Source organism: Larimichthys crocea, chromosome XXIII (assembly GCF_000972845.2).
Source record: "Larimichthys crocea isolate SSNF chromosome XXIII, L_crocea_2.0, whole genome shotgun sequence".
NCBI classification, from domain to species: domain Eukaryota; kingdom Metazoa; phylum Chordata; class Actinopteri; family Sciaenidae; genus Larimichthys; species Larimichthys crocea.
In genome coordinates, this window is record NC_040033.1 from 8,472,302 (window position 1) to 8,495,698 (window position 23,397).

The 23,397-nt window shown below is 41.3% G+C and overlaps 2 protein-coding genes across 4 annotated transcripts in view; one reads left to right on the top strand and one right to left on the bottom strand.

The window, feature by feature from the left end:
- Positions 1-8,004, bottom strand: part of nom1 (nucleolar protein with MIF4G domain 1) — a 10,591-nt gene extending 2,587 nt beyond the window's left edge. Inside the window, exons 1-8 of the mRNA XM_027274384.1 lie at positions 6,844-8,004; positions 6,646-6,758; positions 5,696-5,891; positions 4,702-5,025; positions 4,454-4,564; positions 3,887-4,057; positions 3,173-3,294; positions 2,897-3,029 (exon numbers count right to left, since the gene is read on the bottom strand). Of these exons, the coding sequence (XP_027130185.1) occupies positions 2,897-3,029; positions 3,173-3,294; positions 3,887-4,057; positions 4,454-4,564; positions 4,702-5,025; positions 5,696-5,891; positions 6,646-6,758; positions 6,844-7,773 (2,100 nt within the window). The 5' untranslated portion in view covers positions 7,774-8,004. The remainder of the gene's footprint in view (positions 1-2,896; positions 3,030-3,172; positions 3,295-3,886; positions 4,058-4,453; positions 4,565-4,701; positions 5,026-5,695; positions 5,892-6,645; positions 6,759-6,843) is intronic.
- A 1,023-nt stretch (positions 8,005-9,027) lies between these two features.
- Positions 9,028-23,397, top strand: part of lmbr1 (limb development membrane protein 1) — a 33,594-nt gene continuing 19,224 nt past the window's right edge. The window contains exons 1-6 of one of the 3 annotated variants that reach the window (XM_019271663.2): positions 9,028-9,344; positions 12,673-12,745; positions 13,963-14,002; positions 15,027-15,166; positions 16,412-16,515; positions 23,216-23,342. In XM_019271663.2, the coding sequence (XP_019127208.1) occupies positions 9,282-9,344; positions 12,673-12,745; positions 13,963-14,002; positions 15,027-15,166; positions 16,412-16,515; positions 23,216-23,342 (547 nt within the window). In that variant the 5' untranslated portion in view covers positions 9,028-9,281. The other 2 variants (XM_027274167.1, XM_027274166.1) reach the window with 2 other exon arrangements.

Sequence of the window (23,397 nt, forward strand, 5' to 3'; positions counted from 1 at the left end):
CCGAAGGGGCGACTAGTGGTAGCGCGACCGCGGGCGGATACTGGGCGCAGCGAGCAAACAGTAAAAGGCTAGACTCGGGACCCGGGTCATTTCATGGGGGCGTGTAAACGCTGAATGAATGACACCGCCGTCTTCTGTCTTGCTCACTGTTGGTGTAAATGGATAATCAACAAACAAAAGAAAGGAACAACATACAAATATACAGTAATCGGCTGTGTTTAAAGCTCAGGAATACTTAATATCAGTAAAGCCCAGAAGAATGGTTCCAGCTAACCTAAACACACGATATAAATCTTGCTGTAGACTGCCAGAAAAAAAAGAGAAATGAGGGCGGCTAGGAGAGAAAAGGGTTCTCTCTGGAAAGAAGTCAAAGCTTAGGAAAAATGTCTGACTAACAAATGTACAAATGATGTATTTGTGATGTGGACTATATAAAATATCCACGTTATTGGTAGTCGTAGTTTATTTATTGCAGAACGATAAAGCTGAATCGACTAGATTTTAAAATCTTAGTCATAAAAATGATGTAAAGTCTTCCCAAAGTAAAAACATTAATTTAATATCAAAATCACATTTATTCCTCTTTGCAAAACACGGGCAGGTTTGAGTCCTTTGTCTCCTGCTAACAAGCCTCTTCTTTCGTTCCCGCGTTTTTTGTTACATACGTCTGTCGGGCTTCTGTTCGTGGTGTGTGTGTGTGTTTTACAGTTTGAGCTTGGCCTCTTTGGCCTCCATGGATTGGGTGGCGACCTGAGCGCGCTCTGACAGCAGCGCGCTTGTTCAGCTGGTCCCTGTGACTGGGCACTCTTCAGCAGAAGTGACTGATGAAAAGCTTCAAGCCCTCCCGCAGCATTCCTAGCTTGGGAATCCCTGAAATCCTGGCGGACGGGAAAGAACGAGAGACAGATCTGAGACATCACGCGGCGCGAAGCAGTAAAGAGGAGTTGTCTACAAGATGTTGGCTAGCGGGGTCAACATTGTGAAATGTTACAATGGACTGTTAGCCGTGCTCTCAGAGGGACAACAAGGAGGCAGTTCATGTCTGTCAGACTGAAATATCTCAGCAACAAATGGATGGATTCCATGAATCTTTTTACAGACATTCATGATCCCCAGAGGATGAATCATACAACTTTTCATCTTTTATTTAGCATCATCATCAAGCCAAAAAATTTGTATCTTTTAATATTCTCATCAGCCTCAGTGGTACTTGTTAAGCTTTGTTTTATTGCTATATAGAAAATACAAACACACTAGATGATGCACACAGGGAGCATTCCCTGCAAACATCATGTAGAGTCTCTGTTTCAGAAGTCTCAGAGAGCAACAAACTCAAATCTCGTGGTGCCATCACAGCCTCACAGAGCTTCTAGCATGGATGCAGATTTGTAGTTTTGTTTTTTATTTTCTTATTTTGCATTAATTCACATGTTTAAACCTCCAAACCTCCAAGAACTAAGTGCATACACAACGAGGCTCACCTTCCAAATAGGCTGGCTAGGTCGTCAGGATCTGTTTCCTTCAGCAGTTTGGTCAGCACCGGACGCAAAACGCACCGTGGCTTATCTATTCCCCGAACTCGATTACCTACACAGAAAAACACCAGGTGACCATATTTTAAAGATTAATACATTTTTTACCATCAAATAAATTAATGTTTAATCATGAAAGCTAGAAAAGTGACTTACTTTGAGGATGGAGAGCGAGAGGCACTTCCTCTGGAGGAAGCGGGTAACAGCTGGACCAGGTTGTTAAAGGTGCTGGGGGAAAGGTTGGACAGCTCCCTGAACTTGTCCCATAGGCGGAACTGAAAGTCATCTTGGAGAATACAGACATCAAATGGATTTGATTCTACAAAAGCAGAAACGGGTTCCCCTGCACAGGTAATCCTCTCATCCAAATACAGTTTACATGTGAAAAGCAACTACCCACCAGCTTGGTCGGAGCCTGTGACGAAGACAAGGTCATCAGTTTCCGATACGGATCCCGCTGGCCTAAATGGCAGCAAAGTAGGAAGTGTGGTCTCACCCTCCTTTGTTTGTAGTCACAGTTTGAGTCAAATAATTTGAGAGGTGAGAGGTGTGAGAGGCTCCCACACGGCAGAGGGGAACACAGGCCGGGTCACACACTTTAAGAGGGTGGTGGTCACACACACCAGCAGGTAACTCTTCTGATTTTCTCACCGTTAAATGTACGGTAAACTCACCGCTCTAACTTCACAATGTTTGTTGTCAGGTAAAACAGTAGAGTGACTGTAGCTACTGTAGCTTTAAATGGACCATTATCTTATATAAATGTGCACATTCACATGTTAGAGATTTACTTCCCTCATCTGATTATGATCATTGTCTGGTTGCAACGAAGTCTAGATGAATAAATCGTACATGTCACGCATTTTACTCTATGTCGTTAATTCTTATGATATGGCACGACTATAGTAGTTTAGTTCTGCGAGAAGTTAACTTTGTTATTTAGGATATGGTCAATTGTTTAAATAATCCAAGCAAAAATATCCAATATTCAATGTTATAGCTACAAAGAAGGAAGGACTGCCTGCTCCTGTTTTGGAGTGTTAGTCAGAATAAACAAAAATCATCCTGGGCATCGTAAAATCATCCTGGGCATCTGTCACAATTTTTATAGACTACACAATTAAGATAAAAATCAGAACATTAATACATAATTAAAATACTTATTATTTGAATACAGTCTGTATGATTATGCAAATTTGAAAGAACTTTAAATCAAACTGATATGATTGTTGTAAACAGCAGGACTATTTTTTATAGCACACACCTTTTTGTTTTTAATATTTACCACTCTACAGATAACATATGTTTATGTATCAAACAACAGTCTAACAGAACCTTTGGAAAATTGTAGGTATGGGTTTTACCTGGAAGCGTCGATCCTGGGAGCAGAATTTCTCCCCGAGCACGGCGTAATAGGCATTAAAGGTTTTCTCCTGCAGACAGCAGTCCATCAGAACATGAATGATCTCTCTCTCCTGCTTGTCCTTCAGGCCCATCCTTCACAGCAAAGAAATCAAATAAATAAATAATCAAGCTTACAGCTTGTGGAATACTTTAAAAGGAAACACGGCTGTCACGTTTCTTTCTTTCTGCCTTTGGTTAAGCAAAAAACACTGAGGAAGTGGTGAGTGATGACAAACCTGAGGAGTTTCTCGAACGCGTCCAGGTAATCTTCGCTGGTCATGATCACACAGAAGATGTTTCTCCTGACCTCGGTGTTCATTCTCTGTTTCCTGGCCAGCTCTAAGACTTTGGCACTGAACTGAAACAAATAAAAGAAAACAGTTAAGTGAGAAACGCCGCTAAGGCCAAGGACAATCATCAAAGTGCTAACATTACTGAATAATAATAAAACCATAATAAACCATAAATAAAAATACTTTTTTCCAATACCTCACTTTAGGAAATATAAAAATGCCTCTCTGTAAAACTTTTTAATCTTAATAAAATAATAAAAATGTGAATAAAATGGGCATGAATAAACTATCTGAATAACTAAAAAGGATCACAAATCTAGACCGTTTGACACATTTCCGTTTGGAGAAGAAGAAGTATTGAAGTATGAGACTTAAAATTAAACCCTAAGCCTAATTTGTGGTCATCAATAATGTTTACTTTCCTCTAAAGCAATAAAACAAACAAATTCAGATGATTGATGTGAAACTATAAATGAGTCAAATCAGAAATCTAATAAATTAAATACAACACTTCAAAAACTATACATTCTGCAGCACATTAAAATGTGACATTCACAGTTCAGTGTCTGCTTTCCCTACCATGACGTGTCTAACACCACTGCTGGGACGCTCTCAGCTGTCATCATACTGTTCTCTTCTGTGGTTCCAGTACTCTACCTGTCCTTCAGCGGTACTCTCTTTCGAGGTCGCTTTCCCTTGTTCGCTGATCATGGGCGCTCCACTCCACGAGGAGCCGACGATCCACCAGCGACCCACTTGCTCTGCAGCCAGGAGGTTTTCCAGAGAGACCCTCAGTTTCACGTCGCTGCCTCCTGCGCTCCGTTGGATCTAAAAAGGACAACATCGAGCCAGAGTTAGTCTGTGCTTATGAGGCAAACAGCAGTTGTGAAAAATTAAACACCAAATTATCATCCTGAAGTGGACAACTGTTAAAACAACCACACTGATGGTGATCAACGCATGGTAAAGCTGCCCTTTAGGTCTGTAAAGGTTATACTCTAACGCCACCTGGTGGCTATGATGGAAGTGGCATCTTGAAAGAAAGTCTGTGTGTTGAAATGATGAAAAGAATTAGTGCCTATAAGCATTAAATTTTACTTTAACGATCTAGTTTATAAGATTTAAGGGGCTCTATTTACAGAAAATAGCAGAAATTGAATATAATATGCATCGCTATTTTGTATAATCATGTCTAAAACACAATTTTGCATGAAAATCACCCACCAGAGTCCTCTGTAACTTCCTCAGTCGCTCCACAGGTTCAGGATCATAGCCTGGGATCTTCCGCATATCATTGTTCTTCAAAGCCAGCATGGTTTCCAGCATGAAACGCACCTAACAACACGTGAGCACAAAAATGTTAGAGAGGTTTCAGTCGAGCACCGCTGCAGCCGATGCCAAGATATTTTATGTAATTCCAGTAAATTAAAAGTCCAGTAAATGAAAGTTAATTAAAAACCTGCTGGCCTTACCCTGGTCTGATCCTGAAACTTGGACCCCATGAGGTTGGCCTTGCGCTGGCCCTCAGAGATGAGTTCCTTGAGAGCCAGAGCGTCGTCCTTCCGCAGGGCAAAGCCGACATTCCTCAGCACGAACAAAACCAGCTCGACGTCCTTCTCTGTGAAGGCTCCGACCAAAAGTTTGAGGATGTCGAAGATGAGGACAGAATGCACCACCTGGAAGTTGTAGAGGTAACCGATGATGGCGACCAGGTTGTCGCACTCTTTGCCTTCGGTTGGGTTCTTGTACACCTCGTCAAATTTTCGCACGACCGTCTCCAGGAAATGTGCTCCCACCTGGGAAATAACCAGAAAAGGCACAAAGACTTGTGATCGATGTTTTAAACCAGATTTAAACAGTATTACAGCATCACACAGGTTGCCACAGTTCAAGAAAAATACATCATCTCAAAATATAAATAACAAACGCCTGTTGCATTGTAAAACTCTAGAGCTGACAGAAATATAAAAGTCAGTGTTGAATCTAATGGATGTCCTCGGATAGTTGTTTCAACAATAAAATTAGGTACGACATTTATCTAATTTTACTAACGATCCTGTCTTCTGTCACTGACAGGAGGGAGAGTCAACACAGCTGAGAGATAACAATCCTATTACACCTTAAACAAAGGAAACCAAGGTGACGGATATCACTTTCCAATTCATTAAAAGAGCATTAGCTTACAGTGGAGATGTGTTAAAGCTTCTAAAAAAAGCCTCTACTGAATAATGTAAGAGCTGATGTCAGTTCTCGGGACAGTGGTTACTATTTCTTACTAAAACCACAAGCTACTCGACTCCTACTGTCACTCTCATCAGAGCATGAGACGGTGAACTGAAGGTCTGAATAGAAAAGAAACCTGTTTAATTAAGATTCATTTTGTCTCAGTCAAATTTTGGGAGCGTGTTTGCAGCAATCACAGGTTTACAAATTCAAAAGCCAGAATTAAAAAGGAGGTGTGTTTACCTCTAACCCGACAGCATGATGGAGGACGCTGACAAGCAGGACGTGCTCCATCAGTAGTCTGTCCGGCATCAGGGCCGGGGTGACGCAGGCTGCTAGTAACACCTCCGTAAGGGTGTCGTTCATGTCCTTCCTACTGCAGCTCATGTACAGCTCCTCCAGTTGACCACAGATGGACGCCATGTTGGCCTCGCTCAACCTGAAGAAGTTTGAAAAAAGGAGGAATCGTCAATTTTAAAATCAAGATCCAACTCAAGTCAGATGACTACAACATCGACCAGCAAGAATCCATACAGCACTGAAACAACTGGTAAATTACTTGAGTGGTCAATGAACAGATAATTAATTGGCAACAATTTAGTAAGTGGTAAATGTTTAAAGACGTCTATCAAGCAGAAACGACAACAGATAACAGCCGCTGGTTCAGACTTTATAAAATGAATAGCTGTGTGTTTTAGACTGTTAGTCAAACAAAAACAGCAATTTTAAAACTTCTGCTTCACCTTGTGGGAAACCGTGACTGATTTCTGACATAATACAGACTGAATGATGAAAGAAAACTTGAAAATAATCTTCTCTGCCTGTGTCGATCCGGATTCCAGATTTTAACTACACGCCTCATGTCTCACTGCAAATCAACCGTGTATATTACAAAGCAGGACACTTCAGCTTTTTCACACTAGAAACTAGTGCTAGTTATACTTAGAGTAGAGGACATCCTGAAACTGAGAACTCATCTCTTATTGGGTGAAACTTTCATCTGGTTTTATGTCCCAAAGTGCCTGATGCATCAGCACACTTTATAAAAAGAAAGTAAGAAATGGGATACAATTTCGATACTGAAGCATTTCTTTGGCTTTGAGTGTATTAGATTTAGCAAGGGTGTATTTTATTGCCCGTGAGTATCACTTTTGATTTGTACGAGGCAGAATGTGCCCTGGCAAGACGATTACCTGTTCAGCAGGCCTTTCACATTCCTCTTCAGTTTTTCAAGCTCCGCTTTGCGTTTATCATCTCCGGCGCCTCGCAAGTGAGGCGGCACATACTTCCCAGCTGCAGAGGTTACCTGGACATCGGAAGATTATATTTAGATCCATTATACAGCATACAGCATGTGGATGTTATGATAATAATAAATATTATGAACTCACAGTTTCTGACTTTGAGTCTGACGTGTTTATGACAGGTGTGTCTGCTTCTTCCTCCTCTGTCTCAACGGCATTACTCTCATCCAGCTCATCCTGGTCGTCCTCCATTTCTTCCTCCTCCTCCTCTTCATCCTCCTCATCAACCATTTCATCATCATCATCATCATCATCATCATCATCATCATCATCCTCTTCCTCCTCATTGTCTTCACTCTCCATCTCATCTCCAGGTTGATCGTCCCCATCTGACAGCTGAGAGTCGTTCTCATCTTCAAGCTTTTCAAAGTTCTGTTTAGCCACGTCCATGTCATCGTCATCATCGTACATCCCCGCAGCCCCGGACGAGCCAGAGTCCAACATACCGAGGATGTAATCAAGTCCATCGGCCACAAAAGACTGAGGGAGACTTTTCTTGTTTTTCCTCTTGTTTAATCCCAGACATCGCTCTAGTTTCTTTATTTCCCTGTCCTCGTCTTCATTTGCCTCCAGGAGTGCCATCTTTCTTGATTCTTGTAGCTTGCTGGCTTTCTTGCCTTTCTTGGAGGATGCTGGTGTCTTGGACTTGTCTGACTTCTCTGTAGGAGCACTACTTGAATGTGCTTTTGACACTTCTTTCTTTGCTTTCTCTGTTTTCTTCTTCTGTTTCTGCCCGGGCTGCTCATCATCTGGCACTGCTGAGTTTCCCCCATCATCTACAGTCTTTTTGCCCTCATAGTGACTCTTCATTTTGGCTTTTTTCATCTTTCTCTTTTCTTTGCGCAGCTCCTTTCTGCTTTTCTTTTTCACAAACCTCAGCCCATGGTCACTCTCCTCTTCTCTCTCTTCTTCAGGGCCACTTTTGCTTTTAATAAACTCATCCACTGCCGTCATGTACTTCTGTAACACTGCATTTCCCTTCTTCTTTTTGCTGTTCTGCTTCCATTTACCCTTCATCTCTCACACAAATTAAACTCACTGTGTCTAGTATGAGCTGGAAAACTCGGTAACTCGGCTAGACGTCTTTTAAAACGTACATGCGGTAACTGAACCACAAAGACTTTAAAATAGCAAACACACGGTGATTTTTCTTGCCTATTTCAAACACATAAACACCTCAAACTGCACATGTATCTCCATGAGGACATTTATTGTTGACGTGACCCACACAAACCACGTGAACATTCACTTCCAGGGCACTAGTGATGTGTCGGTCGTGAACGAGCCGGTTCAAAGAGCCGGCTCTTTTAAGTGAGCCGATGAGTGATAGAAAAAGAAGCAGCATTTCTATGCTTTTTATAGTTTTTATTGGTGTTTCTATCTGCTTTGTGTAGCATAGTGGTTCTACAAGCACGTTAGTGAATTCATTGGGCGGTTTTAGAGAGTTACAAGGATCTGTAAACGCAATAAAAATTGGTTTCAACAGTTTATTGATATTAGAAAATTTACTTCATATATGTGTACACATACAACTCAAAAGTCAAAACAGTGCTAAATTTGGCTGAATTATGAAAGGTATAAGTCTGGGTCTTCAACCTTTTTCACCCCAAGGACCCCTTGGACAAGACACAGACAGAACAGGGAACCCCACATGTAATCATTTTTAAAAAATGTGTCACATTTCAAGCCTAGCATATAACAAAATAATAATAATAATGGGTATTTTATGAATACCCCCTGTTTTCTTTGTATAGCATCTATAATTTATTTGTGTATTTGTATTTATATTGTGGTTTTATCTTTGTCTATACTGATGCTATACTATACTATTACCTTTATTACGACCATCGCCTCGTTGAAGCCCCCTGTAATTTCGTTGTGCTTACAGTATGTCTGTTGTACAATGACAATAAAAGCTTTCTATTCTATTCTATTTCTACAATAATAATAATATAACAATAACTGTTATATTTACTTTATACATCTTTTATTTCACCTTATTAACCTATTTATATACTGGGTTATTAGCCTATATGTGTTTAGGATTGATGAAACGTTCATGCATAATGGAATAATCTATAAAAATATATATATACATAGTAATAGTTTTTGTCAAAAGTATCTTATTATTGCATAATAACGCTTGCTATTTTTTTAATCTCACAAATTATTTCGGTAAAAAATATAAGTGGCAAAATGAAGAGAGAGACGTTTTTGGAGTCAAATGATCCGACTCCCTAAAAAAAGAACCGAACTTCCCATCCCTTCCAGGGCAGGTCAGGAGAGCAGACGCGCCGTGATGATGCGCTTTATTTTGGGGCGTTAGTTTCGCACGGAGCGGGGCTTCCTTCCATGCGAACTGTCTTATAACACAGACTGATTGTTTTACCAGCGTAGCACAGACGGCAGGGAGCTGTTGTTGTTGTTGCTGCTGTTCCTGCCAGTTGTACGAGCTAGCATGTAGTGAGTCTGTGTAGTCTTTTCTTTCGTTTTTATTTTTTTATTTCGCATTTGCAATATGAAGAATGGAAGAAGACGATGTGACTATCAGAGAGCAGAACTTCCACAGCCAAGTGCGCGAGTACATCGTAAGTAACGGCTAAACGCGCGAGTACATCGTAAGTAACGGCTAAACGCGCGAGTACATCGTAAGTAACGGCTAGTGCGCGAGCTAACAGGCTAACGTCCTCTGCTGCTGCACGGTGACGTTAACGGCTGCTAACGGTTAGCTTCATCTGTCAGTTTGATAACGGCCGTTATTAATTTTTTAAATATATGCATATCAATAACACTGTCTCGGTTTTTAATGCGCTTTATTGTCCTTTGTTTCGCGCCCTCTTTAAGTGTATCAGTCAGACCTTTTGTTTAAATTGACCAAAAACAACAACGAGTTAGCGCGCTAGTTTAAAGTTAGCATGTGTGACTGTGTTAGCTGATATTTAAATAATTTTAATTAACTTCAGCAGCTAATTGATTGATTATAGATTTGTATTAAATATGTTTTTAAACTGGGGCATCAATAACTCAGTAAGGACTGGGATATCTCACTGTTACCACCACTACTCACCATAGCTTTTATCTCATTTATGTATTTGTTTTATTATTATTAACTTTACTTCTATAGTGTATATTACACATGTTACAAGTATAATCTAATCTAATCCAGGGACATTGAATTTGTGTTTATTCATCTGATGCTCAGCACAAATGTGCAACAAAAGGTGGCTTCTTGATGTTGGTGCACACCTAATTTAACATCATTGTCTCATGATTATATATTAAAACCTTTATGAGTGTATTTCATCGTCTTGATGACGTAAAGTTTGTGTATTTTTCAGTAAAATGTCCTTAATCTATGTGGGGTTATTCTGTTCGAATGATTGTAAAACTTGAGTTTGTGTTTAAAGGAGTCGGATGTTATTTATAGATCTTTGCAGTGTGATGTTTTATGTAAGAAGTCATGTTCGTGTCTTGTTTTTTACTTTTAGTGTCTTGCAAGTCGCCGGCCACATCAAGCGCATGACACAACAAGAAACATCATGATCTACCTCTATGAAGGGAACCTTTTTTGTGACAGATGTTATTTGTATCCGATCTTTGAAGTTGTTTGCAGCTTAGTATTTATGTAAGAAGTTATGTTATTGTCTTGTCCCCACTGAAACTTTACTTTTAGTGTCTAAGCTGTCTGCTGGCAAGTGCATGACACAATAAGAAACATAACTATTGTTGGTGCCTTGAAAATGACCTTTCTTTGGAATAAAATGTTGTTTTTATAGTGCCTTGATGTCTAGCCAGACATATTGACAAAGTTCAAGAGGGGAGACTTCGTCTGGAGTATTCCTGAGAGACACTTCTGGAATATAGAAAATATCAAATGTCTTGTCCAGCAGCCAAGCTCCATATCACATCTTCACATTTTGTCCTAAGCGTCTTCTTAGTATCCCATCAGCATTCTGTACCTACGATCTCTTTGCATGATGCTGTAATGGCACTCTCATTTAACCTTAAGGTCTGTGGTGAGTCCGCTTGTGGATTGATTTCTCCAGGCGTCAAGTGATATATTGTTGTGTGTGTGCTTATTTTGTACACCAGGGTTACTCTGGGCGAAGTTTCAGGTTCATAAGCATGACTCTGTGACAAGATGGTACGCTCGTATTAGAGCTGAAGTGTGGGAAACTGTTTCGTCTTTTAATCGCCTGCCACTGTAACGGATTCCTGAAGAATGCACGGAGAACCGTGTTACTGTGGGCCTTCAGGTTAACACAGGATAATGTGTCACTAACATGCGGTTTGGTCAGTAATTACATTTTCCACCACACCTCCGAGCAAGGCTCTAACATCGTTATCTTTCACGTGACGTTGTAAACAGAGGACGCACTGTGTTGAACAAACTGTAATGCTCTAATTCGCCTTGAAATCCAAACCTGAACAACCCGTTTTTATAGGAATTAAAAACATGTTACTCTTTTTATCCACGGCCTCTTCTGTACACACAAACCTTTTATAAACCCAGGTTTAACTGTCCTTTTATCAGGTTACTGATATATGTCGACGCTGATATCATGACTGCCAGTAGTGTCTATAGTGAATGGAAAAAGTACTGCTCAGCTCATCTGCTTGTGAGAATTAAAAGATCCTCTCTCAGACAGAATGTAATTGCTGTTCGTCACCTCCAGCTTGAGTTCATATATCATAAAGGTGTGAAATACTGTTCCTAAGTTAGTTGGGGATGCTTGCGAGAAGCCTGACTTGTTTTTACCTGCTCCTTTTTCCATTGCTTACAGTGTCACGTGTATATATTTGAGGGTAAAACAGAGCGATAACTTCATTAGTGGCCGTGGTGTTGACCGGTCTGCTTGGCACTTTGTGTTATCTCCTCCCAAACTGTTGTATCTTGTGTCTGCGCCTGTTTATCAGCCCTGTGCACCTGATTCTGTGTTATTCTGGGGCTTCCCCTTTGTGGTCATGGCCCCGTCACCACAAAGCTTTGTAGCTTATAGATAGATCAGCTGTCTTTAATTTAGAAGAGGACTGCAGGTGGTAAGAAAAACAGCTTTTGCTACAGCTGTCATAACACCATGTTCGCCTCAGATTGACTGTGGAGGTTTGTCCGTCTGAAATGTGCACAGCCTGCCCAGCTGAGTCATCTCATAATCCCAGCTTGGCCATGATGAGTTGTGCAATGTTGACAGGGTGCAAAGTGCTGAAGCGGGAGCTTCTAACATTAGTTACGTCCTGGTCACTGTCACTGTAGATGGGGGGAATGTGGAACGTGATCTTTCTGTAAGACCATCCAGCTTGTTCTGATGCTGCGGTTACTTAATAAATTCTGTGCATTGGTCGACTACTCTGCACGTAGTGTTGGCCTAATCAGAGTTGTCAGACGTTGGGAAAACAATGATGCATTGGTCATATTTGCTCTTTATAATAAAATAAATGTACAGGGAAAATTTGGGGTGCAAAAAATTGGAGAAAATGAAGTGACTTGATGTCTTTTAAATGTGAAATATCTTCACTTTTTGACAGTTCTCGTGATCGTGAACTGAATCTTTTTTTGGTTTTGGGTTGATATTCAGATGATCGTGAACTGAATCTTTTTTTGGTTTTGGGTTGATATTCAGACAAAATGAGATCTTTTTGTACATCACCGTGAGCTCTGTAAACATGTGACGGTCGTTTTTAGCTGTTGCCAAATGAGTGATTCGTTGTTTAAGAACAACTTATGAGGTTGTTTGTAATGTAGTAGAAAATGCATTAACTTTTAACATTTACACAAAAAGGCCACGGATTACCAGTCACATCAATCCATGGCGAATGAATCGATGTGAATGGTCATGGGTAAATACTGAGGTTACACTGAAGTCAACAATATGACAACATGTTTTCTACATTAGGATTCTTATTTTGTCGTTTCAGATTTGCTTCCTCCTGTTTGCGGTCCTCTACATCGTGTCCTACTGCATCATAACCAGATACAAGAGGAAGAGCGGTAGGTGTTGCTGTAAAATGCTTGTGCTTGCATTGTGGGAACAGAAATGGGCATGTTACCTTATTTAAAGCATCTGTAACGCTTACACAGCAGAAATGTGTCCCGTGGTGGACCAGTTTTCACAGCAAACATTGTAGAAGTGAGTCTGTCTGCCCGGTTATGCCGTGTTTGTTTACAGACAGAGGCCTTCATTGTGTTTTCTGAAAGGAAGGCACGGTCAAGAATGCTTTAGGTGTGAGCTTGAGAGACCACACCCGTGTCTATAGAGTAATCTGCCACAGTCAGCTCAGTGTGAACTGTACCCACCCCAACTTACTGTTAAGGCTGTGGCAGAATGAATACAATTGGTCATGTTTCAACCTTTCAGTAATGAGTCCTGATGAATGGCTGTCCTATCCTGTCGAATTATATTCAAACAATTACTCAAAGAAAGTCTGAATTTCAACAGGATCTTTAACGGAAGAATATGTTTTGTTCCTCCGTGACTCCTCTCTGACACAGCGTTTAAGCTACAGCTAAATCTGGCCGAGTCATGAAGGAGAAAACAGAGACAAAAGGCCCAGGCAGACATTATGAACGGTATCCCATTTTTCCCAGGACAAATTTAGTATGTCCAGGTCACCTAGGCTTCCCTTGTCTCATTTTGAAAGTAGACCACTGTGCAGCAGAAATCCCTTCTGGAGTTTTGTACAGTAGAAATCTAGGCTGCTCTTTTCCTCACACCTTGTGGTTCGGTAGTCTAATCGTTTCATGAAGAGTACAAAGGAAACATGAAATATAAAGTGGCATTACATACACCACTTAATCCAGTTCATTTGAGCATACTATGCTCTGTCATTCTGTAAAGTCTTACACACCGTTTTACCTGTTATTGTCAACTTTGTTTTAAAAATAGATGACTAAGACTGATCTGCTGTCTGCTACAAGCTTTTTCTCTCATAACTGTTCAATTAGCAGTGGAATAAATGTATAATCAAATCAAATACTGAAACTGTTCCTGCATCTGCACTAACCCTCGTACAATGTCAGATATTTGACATCAGCTTCAACAGCTACATCAGTGTGTCTCGAATAAAAAAATGTAACCTGTGCTGTGTCATTCCAAGTACTGTTTAAAGTAACGTATGCGATGTATGAAATGTGGGCCGTGTACTGCTGAAAAGATCCACCTTAACTCTGACCAGCTCATGACTCAAGTGGTTTGGTTTCCTTTATAGATGACCAAGAGGACGAAGATGCTGTCGTCAACAGAATATCGTGAGTAAAGCTGATTTCAGTTAATTATTACTTTGTTAGTCAGTTATTTGAGGAAAGACAAAAAGTGACGAAATATATTACATCTCCTTTTGTCATTACAAACATTCTCTGGTGCCAGCTTGTGAGGATTTTCTGCTTTTCTGTGTTTTTATATCACAGTGAGGTGAATATCTTTGGGTTTATGAGTGTTGGTCGGACAAAAAAAAAGACATGTGGAGACATCACCTTGGGTTTGAGGAAATTGTGGCAGGCATTTTCACTTATTTTCTCACATTTCATAGACCAAACAATTCATTGATTAATCTAGAAAATAATCAATAATTAAAAATAATCATTAGTTACAGCCTCGTTACTAATAACTAAAAGCATTGCGCTAATTTACTTCCTACCACTAACACCCTGAATGCCTCATGGACTGTGTCATTAATTCGAACTGCGGTGGCAAGTATCCCACATGGCTCGGTTTAGAGTTACAGAACACTCACTCTGTTGTAGCCACACGCATCTGCATGTTTAGATCGAGCTAAGCAAAATGGTACCTAAGGGCCTGGCATAAATAATGGAAAGCATTTCAGTTAATGAGCTCCTTTAGTGATACGGTGAAGTGGGGACTTTGTGCCGCCCTTTGGAGGACCACTGAGCAGATGGTCACTCCCCTGGGTCCAATCTGGACATCCACAGCATCTGAATCTCTCCAAACTGCAGTCTGTAGCCACCGCACGTCTTTTGTTCTAGGACCGAGGCAGCAGAAGTAGATTAAACTGAGGAGTAGAAGGACGATTGAATGTATATGTTGAAGTGGTCGCATTCACTAAATAAGTTAATTTCTTACTTGCTTTTGCTCATCAATTCTTGTCACACTGTAAACCGGGTGACTCCAGTAAGCAAGTCATTGCTTGTAACGTATAATCTGATGTGAAAAATAAATGTGTTATTACCTTGTTGTGATCCTGCATGTGTCTGTTTTTTATCTCGACTAGTCCTAACACTTGTCTGTGGTGTGTGTGTCTGATTTCATTCGCAGATTATACTTGTGCACCTTCACCCTGGCAGTGTCGGGTGGTGCCGTCTTCCTACTGCCTTTCTCAATCATTAGTAATGAGATCCTCCTCTCCTTCCCCAAAAACTATTACATTCAGTGGCTCAATGGCTCCCTCATTCACGGTCAGTAGATCACACAGGTCATGTGTCTTTTTATTTGATTAACTAATTAACTAGTAACTCGTTTGTGCTCTTCAAAGAAAGTGGATATCTTCTAACATGTTTGGAATGACGTTGATTAAAATCATAATTAACCTTTTACATTGATGTCACGATTAAACAGACGTGTTGATTAACATGGGTGCACATAGATGTTGGTTTAAGAAGCAGTTGTATTTTTGTGTGGAGGTCGTATTAGTCAGACTTGGGGCAAAGATTAATCTGAGCTGGGCCGCTAAATTACATTAAATGGTACAGCGGTGTCCAAAACTCTTTAATTCACCACCGATAATTGCTAATTATTTATAAGAAATCATGGAAATTGGTTTTCTTTAATTTAAAATGTGATCCTTTTAAGAAATAATGTTCAAATACATTCAACCCGTTCAGTTTGTGCTGTAATAGTACTTTAGACATGTAAGAGTAGAGGCGTTGTTTCAGTTTCATGCTTGTGGTTTTACTTCAGAACTGCTACTTAAAGCACAGACGGGATGAGAAGAATCTATTAATAGACTGGGTGTGAAAACTCCGCTTGACTTTTTGACAGTTAAAAGCGTCCCATCTCGTTTAGCTCGCGACTGAATGCATCATTTTTTTTGTCTCAGCTTTCATAACTGACACCACTAGTTTTCTCTCTTTGTTGTTTGGGGTCACACTGTCGTTATGAGGACAATTTATTCTATCACCAAACTGTAGATAACACTGCAGAAGTCTTTGTGGTTATCTTAAATGTGTAACCAGCAGCAGCAGCTGTTGATAGATGGAATAAGCCAATTTTATTTCCTTGACTTAACTATTGAAAAAAAAATCTTGTCTCTTCATCTGCCATATCAGCAAATAACAGATACATTTTCATCTGTATGTCACTGTCATGCAGACAGTGTTAAGCACAAACTGTGTCGGTAAGGTTGTTGGATGCTGAAACAGCCACCAGGGGGCATTAGAGTCCATGATATAGACACGACAGGTAGACACTTCAGATAAAACCCTGTGTTGGCACCTCGCCTCACAACTACAGCTATTGCTACTACTATACTATACTATACTATACTATACTATACTATACTATACTATACTATACAAAGGGTCCTCAAACGTCTGAAGAATTGTCAGATTCTCATGTTAAAAATAGGACTGACTATAAATTCGTAATATATAGTTTTTACATGCAGCCGTGTGTGTGCACTCACATATGTTTGGTCCCTGCAGGTCTGTGGAACCTGGTGTCACTGTTCTCCAACCTTTGCCTCTTTGTCCTGATGCCCTTTGCCTATTTCTTCTTGGAGTCTGAGGGATTTGCAGGATCGAAAAAGGTGCGTTGACTTGAATGTCTGTTATATAGTTTATATGCATAATTTTCTTTTTATTTATTTTTTTTTGTGCGATGCACAACTATCATCAAAAAAGATGGTTACATTAGAAGTTGGAAAAACGAGTGGGGCACTTTGCTGGGCTTAAACTTCTGTGAGTAATTGTCAAACGCCTGGAAAATTCACTTTCATCCAGTTTTTGTGATCCGGACACTTCAGTGATTTATAAACTGTGAGTCAGAGGTGAAAACTAGACGATCTGAAATATTTCAAAACTAGAAAAAATATGAAACTTTGAATTATAAAAATGTGTATTTGTATGCTTTGATATCCATGTAAGGGGTTTCCTCTTAACAGTCAAAGCAGCAGCAGCAGCAGGTGCCTAGTCCTTGCCCTCTCCCTGACTCACGCCACTGACTGTAACTGCCACCGCGGAAAGCTCATTAACCATGAAAGTCTGAATCTGGACTTCGCCCAGCGCCACATCCTGACAAACCCTTCCAATAAGGCCATAGGCTGCAAACGCTTCAACACTGCTGCATCGGCCCCACTGATTTAAAGCCTGATTCCTTGTCACCCCCTCCCCAGCCCCCTAAAATAAAACTTCAAAAGGACAGGCTAATAATCGAGTTGTAAGGCTCAGCGAACTTCCTCGTTTAATTGATTACCCCCCAAAAAAAAGAGGCTGGGGGCTCGTGTTCCAAAAGTCCATAAAGTCGCAGCAACATGACAGCACAATAGAGCCTCGCAAAATGGAGGGGGAAAGATTTACTTTTAATACACCTCTATCCTGTGTCACAGTTTGAAACCTCTCTGGTTTATGTCCCTCCTGGCAAAAGCACATAAAAATTAGTCTGTACTGTAGTGTATAGCCAGTTCTTTTCTTCCTCAACCCACTAATTTGTTTCGGTTGGATTTCTTCGGCAGAGGGCAGGCCCTGATGTGTAGGAAGCAGGATGAGGGCCTCTTTCACGTTCCTTCTTTTTGTTCTTTTTCATTTCAGCAGTTGACTGTTTCTTGCTACTGATCTTCCATAAATTTGCGTAGAGAGGAAGCACTGTTCAGTGTTGAGCTGCACTCCCAGGTCTATGTTGTGTGCTCGCTATGGAAGGGGTGGAGGTGACACGACACCTTTTATTAAAAAAAACAAACAAAGAAAACAGAGCTGCCTGCAGAGTCGATCATGCAGCCGACAGCAAGAGGAATGTAAAACACAGATCTGAGTTTTTATAATGTGATATTATCCCTTTCCCCCAATAACAGCATTAGACCACAATGTCATAAGGTTTTATGTGGCATTTTAACCTCCTGGGCTAATGTTATGGCACTGCGAGGTCCTTTTGACTGCGGAAATGAAGTGAATGATGAATTTCACTACTAACGCTGTAAGTCAGCCTTTTCATGTGGCTGTGTTTACTTTTGACGATGTACTAAAAGACGCCACCAGAATAAAGATGGAAATGTGGATGTGCTTTTTTTTTTTTAATGTTAACAGTTCAGCTCTTCAGAGGCTTCTGTCACCTGAGTGATTAATAGTTTAACAAATTGTCCAAATTGTGGATGAATCAGAGTGACTTAGGGTTTTGATGCCAGATGTTATGATCTAGCTTTATTTGCTGCTGTAAAATGTCTCCCACTTTACTGCTGTGTTCTCAAATCTTTGCATAAGAGCTGCGTCACTGAGGCCGCTAAAAGGTTTTTGTAGTTCAGGTTTGGTTCTGATCATGTTTTAGATGCATATACCACAGCGTGTTTGTGTAATTTCATCTTACATATTAAGTCCAAATGATGTATTGTGTGGATGTTTGTGAAAGATGTGTATCACCTTATGAAGGCTGATATGGTATTTCTTTGAGTTATCTGTTCTGGTTGTCTCCACACCGCCAGTAGATGGCATTGTAATGATGAGAGACATCTCTGTCATCCTTATTGAGATGATCAGCGCGTTCTGACAAAGACTGTGAAGACATCAGCACCAGCCTTTGTTCAGACTTCTATTTATATGAAGGGACTTAAGTTGGCTTAATAATTATACATGACGAGTATGATATCTTGAAACTAGATTTGAAACAGTTAGATCAAGGTAAAAAAAAAAGTTTTCACAGTTTTCTTGTGTAGTCTAATCTTATTTTCTTCACATCTTATGTTTAGGATGATAAAAAAGTAGGTTTCATATTTAAATTTTTTTTTTTTTTAGATGTAGGTTTTCAAAAAACAGTATGTATGCTTTGCAGTGAATAGTCTTTTGGTCTTACCCACAGTATTGAAATGTGTTTGATCCTGAAACGAGTTGGAACGAGTCTGACCCCCTGACTGACCCAGCAAAGGGCCAACAGGTTTCATCTGGTAGTTAAAGAAACTCCTCATCAATCTCATCCTAAGCCCTAACCCGCCAATGATGAGAAGTGTGTTTATTGTGGAGGAAGAGGAGGGGAGGCGGGTGGTGGTGGGGGAGAGAGAGAAAACGTCTCGCCGAGCAAACCCCGCGTGGTGTTACTAAGATACTCCTCTTTGTTGGAGCTCCACAATGGGGGCCTGGATATTTATTTCAAATCTCCTGCACATGCAGACATTTTTCCCAGGCCTTCTTTCGGGCAGGGCCATCCGGAGAATATAAAGTGGTGTTTACATACCTTCCTTTAAGGTCACAATGTCTCCCTAAAGCTGCTTGTTACAATGTTCGTTACCATGGCGACATATTAGTTCGAGCTGGGAATTTAAAAAAGAACAAGCGAGTTGCTCAGGATTTTTTTTTTCCCTCCCCTCCTCTCATGACTCAGTTTTTCTAAACTAAGTGATAAGTTCTCGACCGCTTGACTGATTCAGTACCAACAGTTTCAACAGTTTTTCCTGGTTTCCGGAAGATAACATCAATCACACATTTAGACTGAATCACTACATTTCCACCACTTTTAAATAGAGCGGAGTATTACTTGGTCCTAAGCTCTTGCGTGACAATAAACTCAGGATACAGTCATTTATCCTTTGAAGACTTATCAGTCTGACACCTTTCTGTAATCCGGACAAGCTGTCGTCACTGTAGGATGTCAAATAAAACATCAGAAAGTACTGGAGCTGCTTCCTTCATTTAAATCCTTCTGTTTTCTGACTCATCTGGTGAATCAGTCATGAAAGCAGCAGGGAAACAGTTTTAATTCACAACCCAAAAAATCAAGTTACTGAGCAATTTCCCTTTTCTTGCCAACCACCCCCCCCCCTCCTCCCTTGAGTTTGAACAATACGATGTGATGCTGATCATTTTCCATGCTCTCGTGTCATTGGTGCTTTATTAAGAAGTCTTATTAAGAGTCTTTAGAAGTTCATTGTGCAGCTTTACAGGGGAGTGTCCCTCTCCTCTGCTTTCTGTCTTTGACACGGTCATTGCTCTGTGGCCGGCTGGTTGAAGGATACACTAATAAGGTCCCTGGGCATCTGGCATGTCTTTAGCAAAGAGGGCAGTCATTTTGCTAGGGAGCAAGGAAAAAAAGGACCCTGCCCCCCTCCCTCACTTATTACACTCTTGGCCCTTGTTCCACACGCCCCTGACAGTGAGCAGAAGGATGGTCTGCGGGATGATCTCTGCCACCGCCTGCTGACCTGCTAAGGATTGATGGCGGCAACTAGGAAGCTCCTGCACCACCTAACTCTCTCCCTTTGTCTTGGTTTCTTTCTTTCTTTCTTTCTCTTTCGCCACCCCAACATCCAACAACAGCCCCGCACCTTCCCAAAGTATCCTCTCTCACTCTCTCCCACACTTGTCCACCATTGCACAGTGGTATTCAACTCCCAGAGGTGGACTCTCTGCTGGATTCATCAGCCGGAGCGCTACATCAAAGACAGTGGCAGATTGTGCTTTAGTTTTTCTGCAGCACAAGCTAGGCGAAAAAAGCTTGTGAACTGTTTCCAGGCCCTCTGCGGCTTTGTGTAATTGGGTGGATTTGGAGGTTGATTTACTTGGCTGGTCGTATGCGTGCTTGTGTGTGTGTCTGTGTGTGTCTGTGTGCGTACATGATTTCATGCATGTTTGTTTGGTACTGCATATGAAGCAGTTACTTTCCTCTCTGGCCACTTACACGCATTTCTTGGAAGTCTCTCCAGTCTTGTTCGAGCATAGCTGCAGTTAACCAGCCCCTCACTCGATGTCGGTGTGAGGATCAGGGGATGCTGAATATTTCAGAGCTGCTATATTTAGAGGTAGTTACACATTTAGAATGGCAAGAATAGAAACTTTCAGCGGGCGCTCTGGATGCCAAGGCGCCGGTCTTTTTTCTCCCCCCCCCCTTCCTTCAACAGTTGACAGTTTTATCTTGATCAATGATGATGGCTTAGTTAGATTTTGCTATTTTTGTACCGTATTTTTGTAGACATTAGCTCTTCTTTACATTTGCAACAAGGAACAAAGGACTTACTTTTGCCCTTGCAAAAATAGTTAAAGATAACTTTCAGTGTGCAATGTCATGCATGTGGACGGATCAGTGAAACCAATCTGTGTCCTCTTTCTCCTGCACGCTGAAATCATATCTGACACAGTGGATTGTTCTTCCAGCGAGGCAGGAAGCGGCGATGATAGTAAGGGAGGTGACAAGCATTGCCTTTGCCCTAAATGATCTGAATGGGTAATGATTTGAGTCTTATAAATGATTGAGAGACCTATCTAAAGGGAATACACCTTCAGCATGGCATGGGCAGCTTTTTAAGGTGGACTGGTGCGCTTGAGCGGACGCACGTCCTGCCTGCGGCTTCTGCCTGCCCTGATGCATCCTTAAGAGAGCGCGTGTGGGACGTGGCTGAAGTCCCTGAAAGCATTCCTCTCTCACCTCTCTTACCTCCGGGGAATGAGATGCGCTCAGACGTTGATTCCTCTCCTCCACTAGTCTCGCTCTCTCTCTTTCTCTCTCTGTTGTTCTCTCTTTTTATTTCTCTCTGTCACCCTCCATCTCTTCCTTTTGCCTCCCCCCTCCCTTTTTTTTCTATTTCGCTGGTGTTGAGTGTTTTCCCCACTGCCCAGTTGAGCTGGGCTGTGAGATGCTTGATTGCAGTGTCCATCTAGTGAACTAGAGTGTGTGAGAAGGAGCACAAGGCAGTCGGCAAAACTGAATGTCCATGTTAGATTTGTGGCTGTATTTTTAGTGTATTGATCTGCATTGGGGCCTGAATTTCTGGTTGGTTTATTGCATAACAGAAAATAAAGATAAGATATGCCACCGCTGTGATATAAGTATTAATGTCATATATTTATTCAAGATCTTTTAGGTTGGTTTCGTGCTGACTACAGACTTGATGAAGGCCCACTTACCTACCCCCTCTAACGTTACCTGTCAGGCGCTGCAGTGTCCACCTTGGCCACACTGGGGCACTCCAGACCCTGCCCACTTTCCTCCCTGTTGTGCTAGAAAATTCTGCACTCACTCACTGAGGCTTTTCCAGAATCACCGTTAGAGGAGGCGAGAGGCGATCGATTGCTCAGTGATGGCGAACGGATGCTACAGGGGATTCTCGCCACAGACAATGAGTGGAATATGAGAATAAGCTTAAAACCACTATCCAAAGTATGAGTCTAATGGGTGTGTGATTGGACAGTAAATTTATGAAATATGTCTGTGACATGCAAAAAAAGAAGATAAGAGCTCAAGAGTAGGTTACCTACTGTATATTTTAGGTTGCATAGAAGAGCAGCTGTTTAACAGTGACCTAAATTGTGACGCAAATGCCAAAGGACAGGTGGTTTGGATGACAATCATGAACTGTGTTGGGAAACTAAAACGCCTTGTCTGATTTAATCTGCAGAATTGAAACCACTTCCATTCTATAAAGCGACTTGATTACCAGAGGGGACTTTCAAAGAGAGACCCCCTTCGTGTACCTGTTGGCAAATACTGAACAGCAACCGCACAGCCATTATGTTAGCTGGTAACAAATTGCTCATATGTACCCAATTTAAGCAGCGCTCCGAAAAGCAGAGATCTCTTGTTATCCCGTGCCTGCTAGCCTACCTGACGTGTATGAGAACGCCTATCTATCTTACAGTGCTAGACAGCTCGGCTCTCCAACGGGGGGGGTGGGGGGTGGGAATGGAAACTGTGTGAACAGGTAGAGGAGGACTTTATTAACCACTCAGCATTTTGTGACCCGGAAAACCCAAATTACCCCAAAACCCTCTCGTCTGCGCGGCCCGGGACACGACCGTGGTGCTAAGAGAGCTCCTAATCGGCCCCAGATGGGAGGCCTGCTCTTGATCGCAGACAGTAGCTGACCCAGCCAGGCTTCATGCTCCGTACAGCACCACCCTCCTCCCCCTGTTACTCCTTTTTTTTTTAATTTCACCTCTGCCACCACCAGCCCCCGTTAGACCCACTTTATAGACCACAATATGTGTGTATAAAAGAGCTGTTTTACGCAGGAATCTGCGGGAGCGTTTATGTCATGTTTGTGTGCTGTGAATGGAAATGATGGTGTTTAATATGAGCGAGGCAGGATGGAGACGACTTGTAAAATAAATCTTGTTTTGTGTCTTTAAAATCCAATAGGAAGTAAACAATGTAGCACCTCCCAGTTCAGTGCGATGAACATCAGTTCGATTAACCTGTTTTTGACGTATGTTGTATTAATTTCACTATGATCGTACCTGTATGACGATTAAACTTAACTTAAACTTGAACTTGACAGAAAGTTTCTTTCTTTTCTGTGTACTTTTTCCTATCAGGGCATTAAGGCGCGTATTCTAGAGACCTTTGTGATGCTCTTCCTGCTGGCCTTGCTCATCCTGGGTATCGTGTGGGTGGCATCGGCGCTAATTGACAATGATGCAGCCAGTATGGAGTCACTTTACGGTACGTTTTTTTTTTTTAAAGACTTCTGTGTCATTTGTGCTTGTAAATCTCTTGA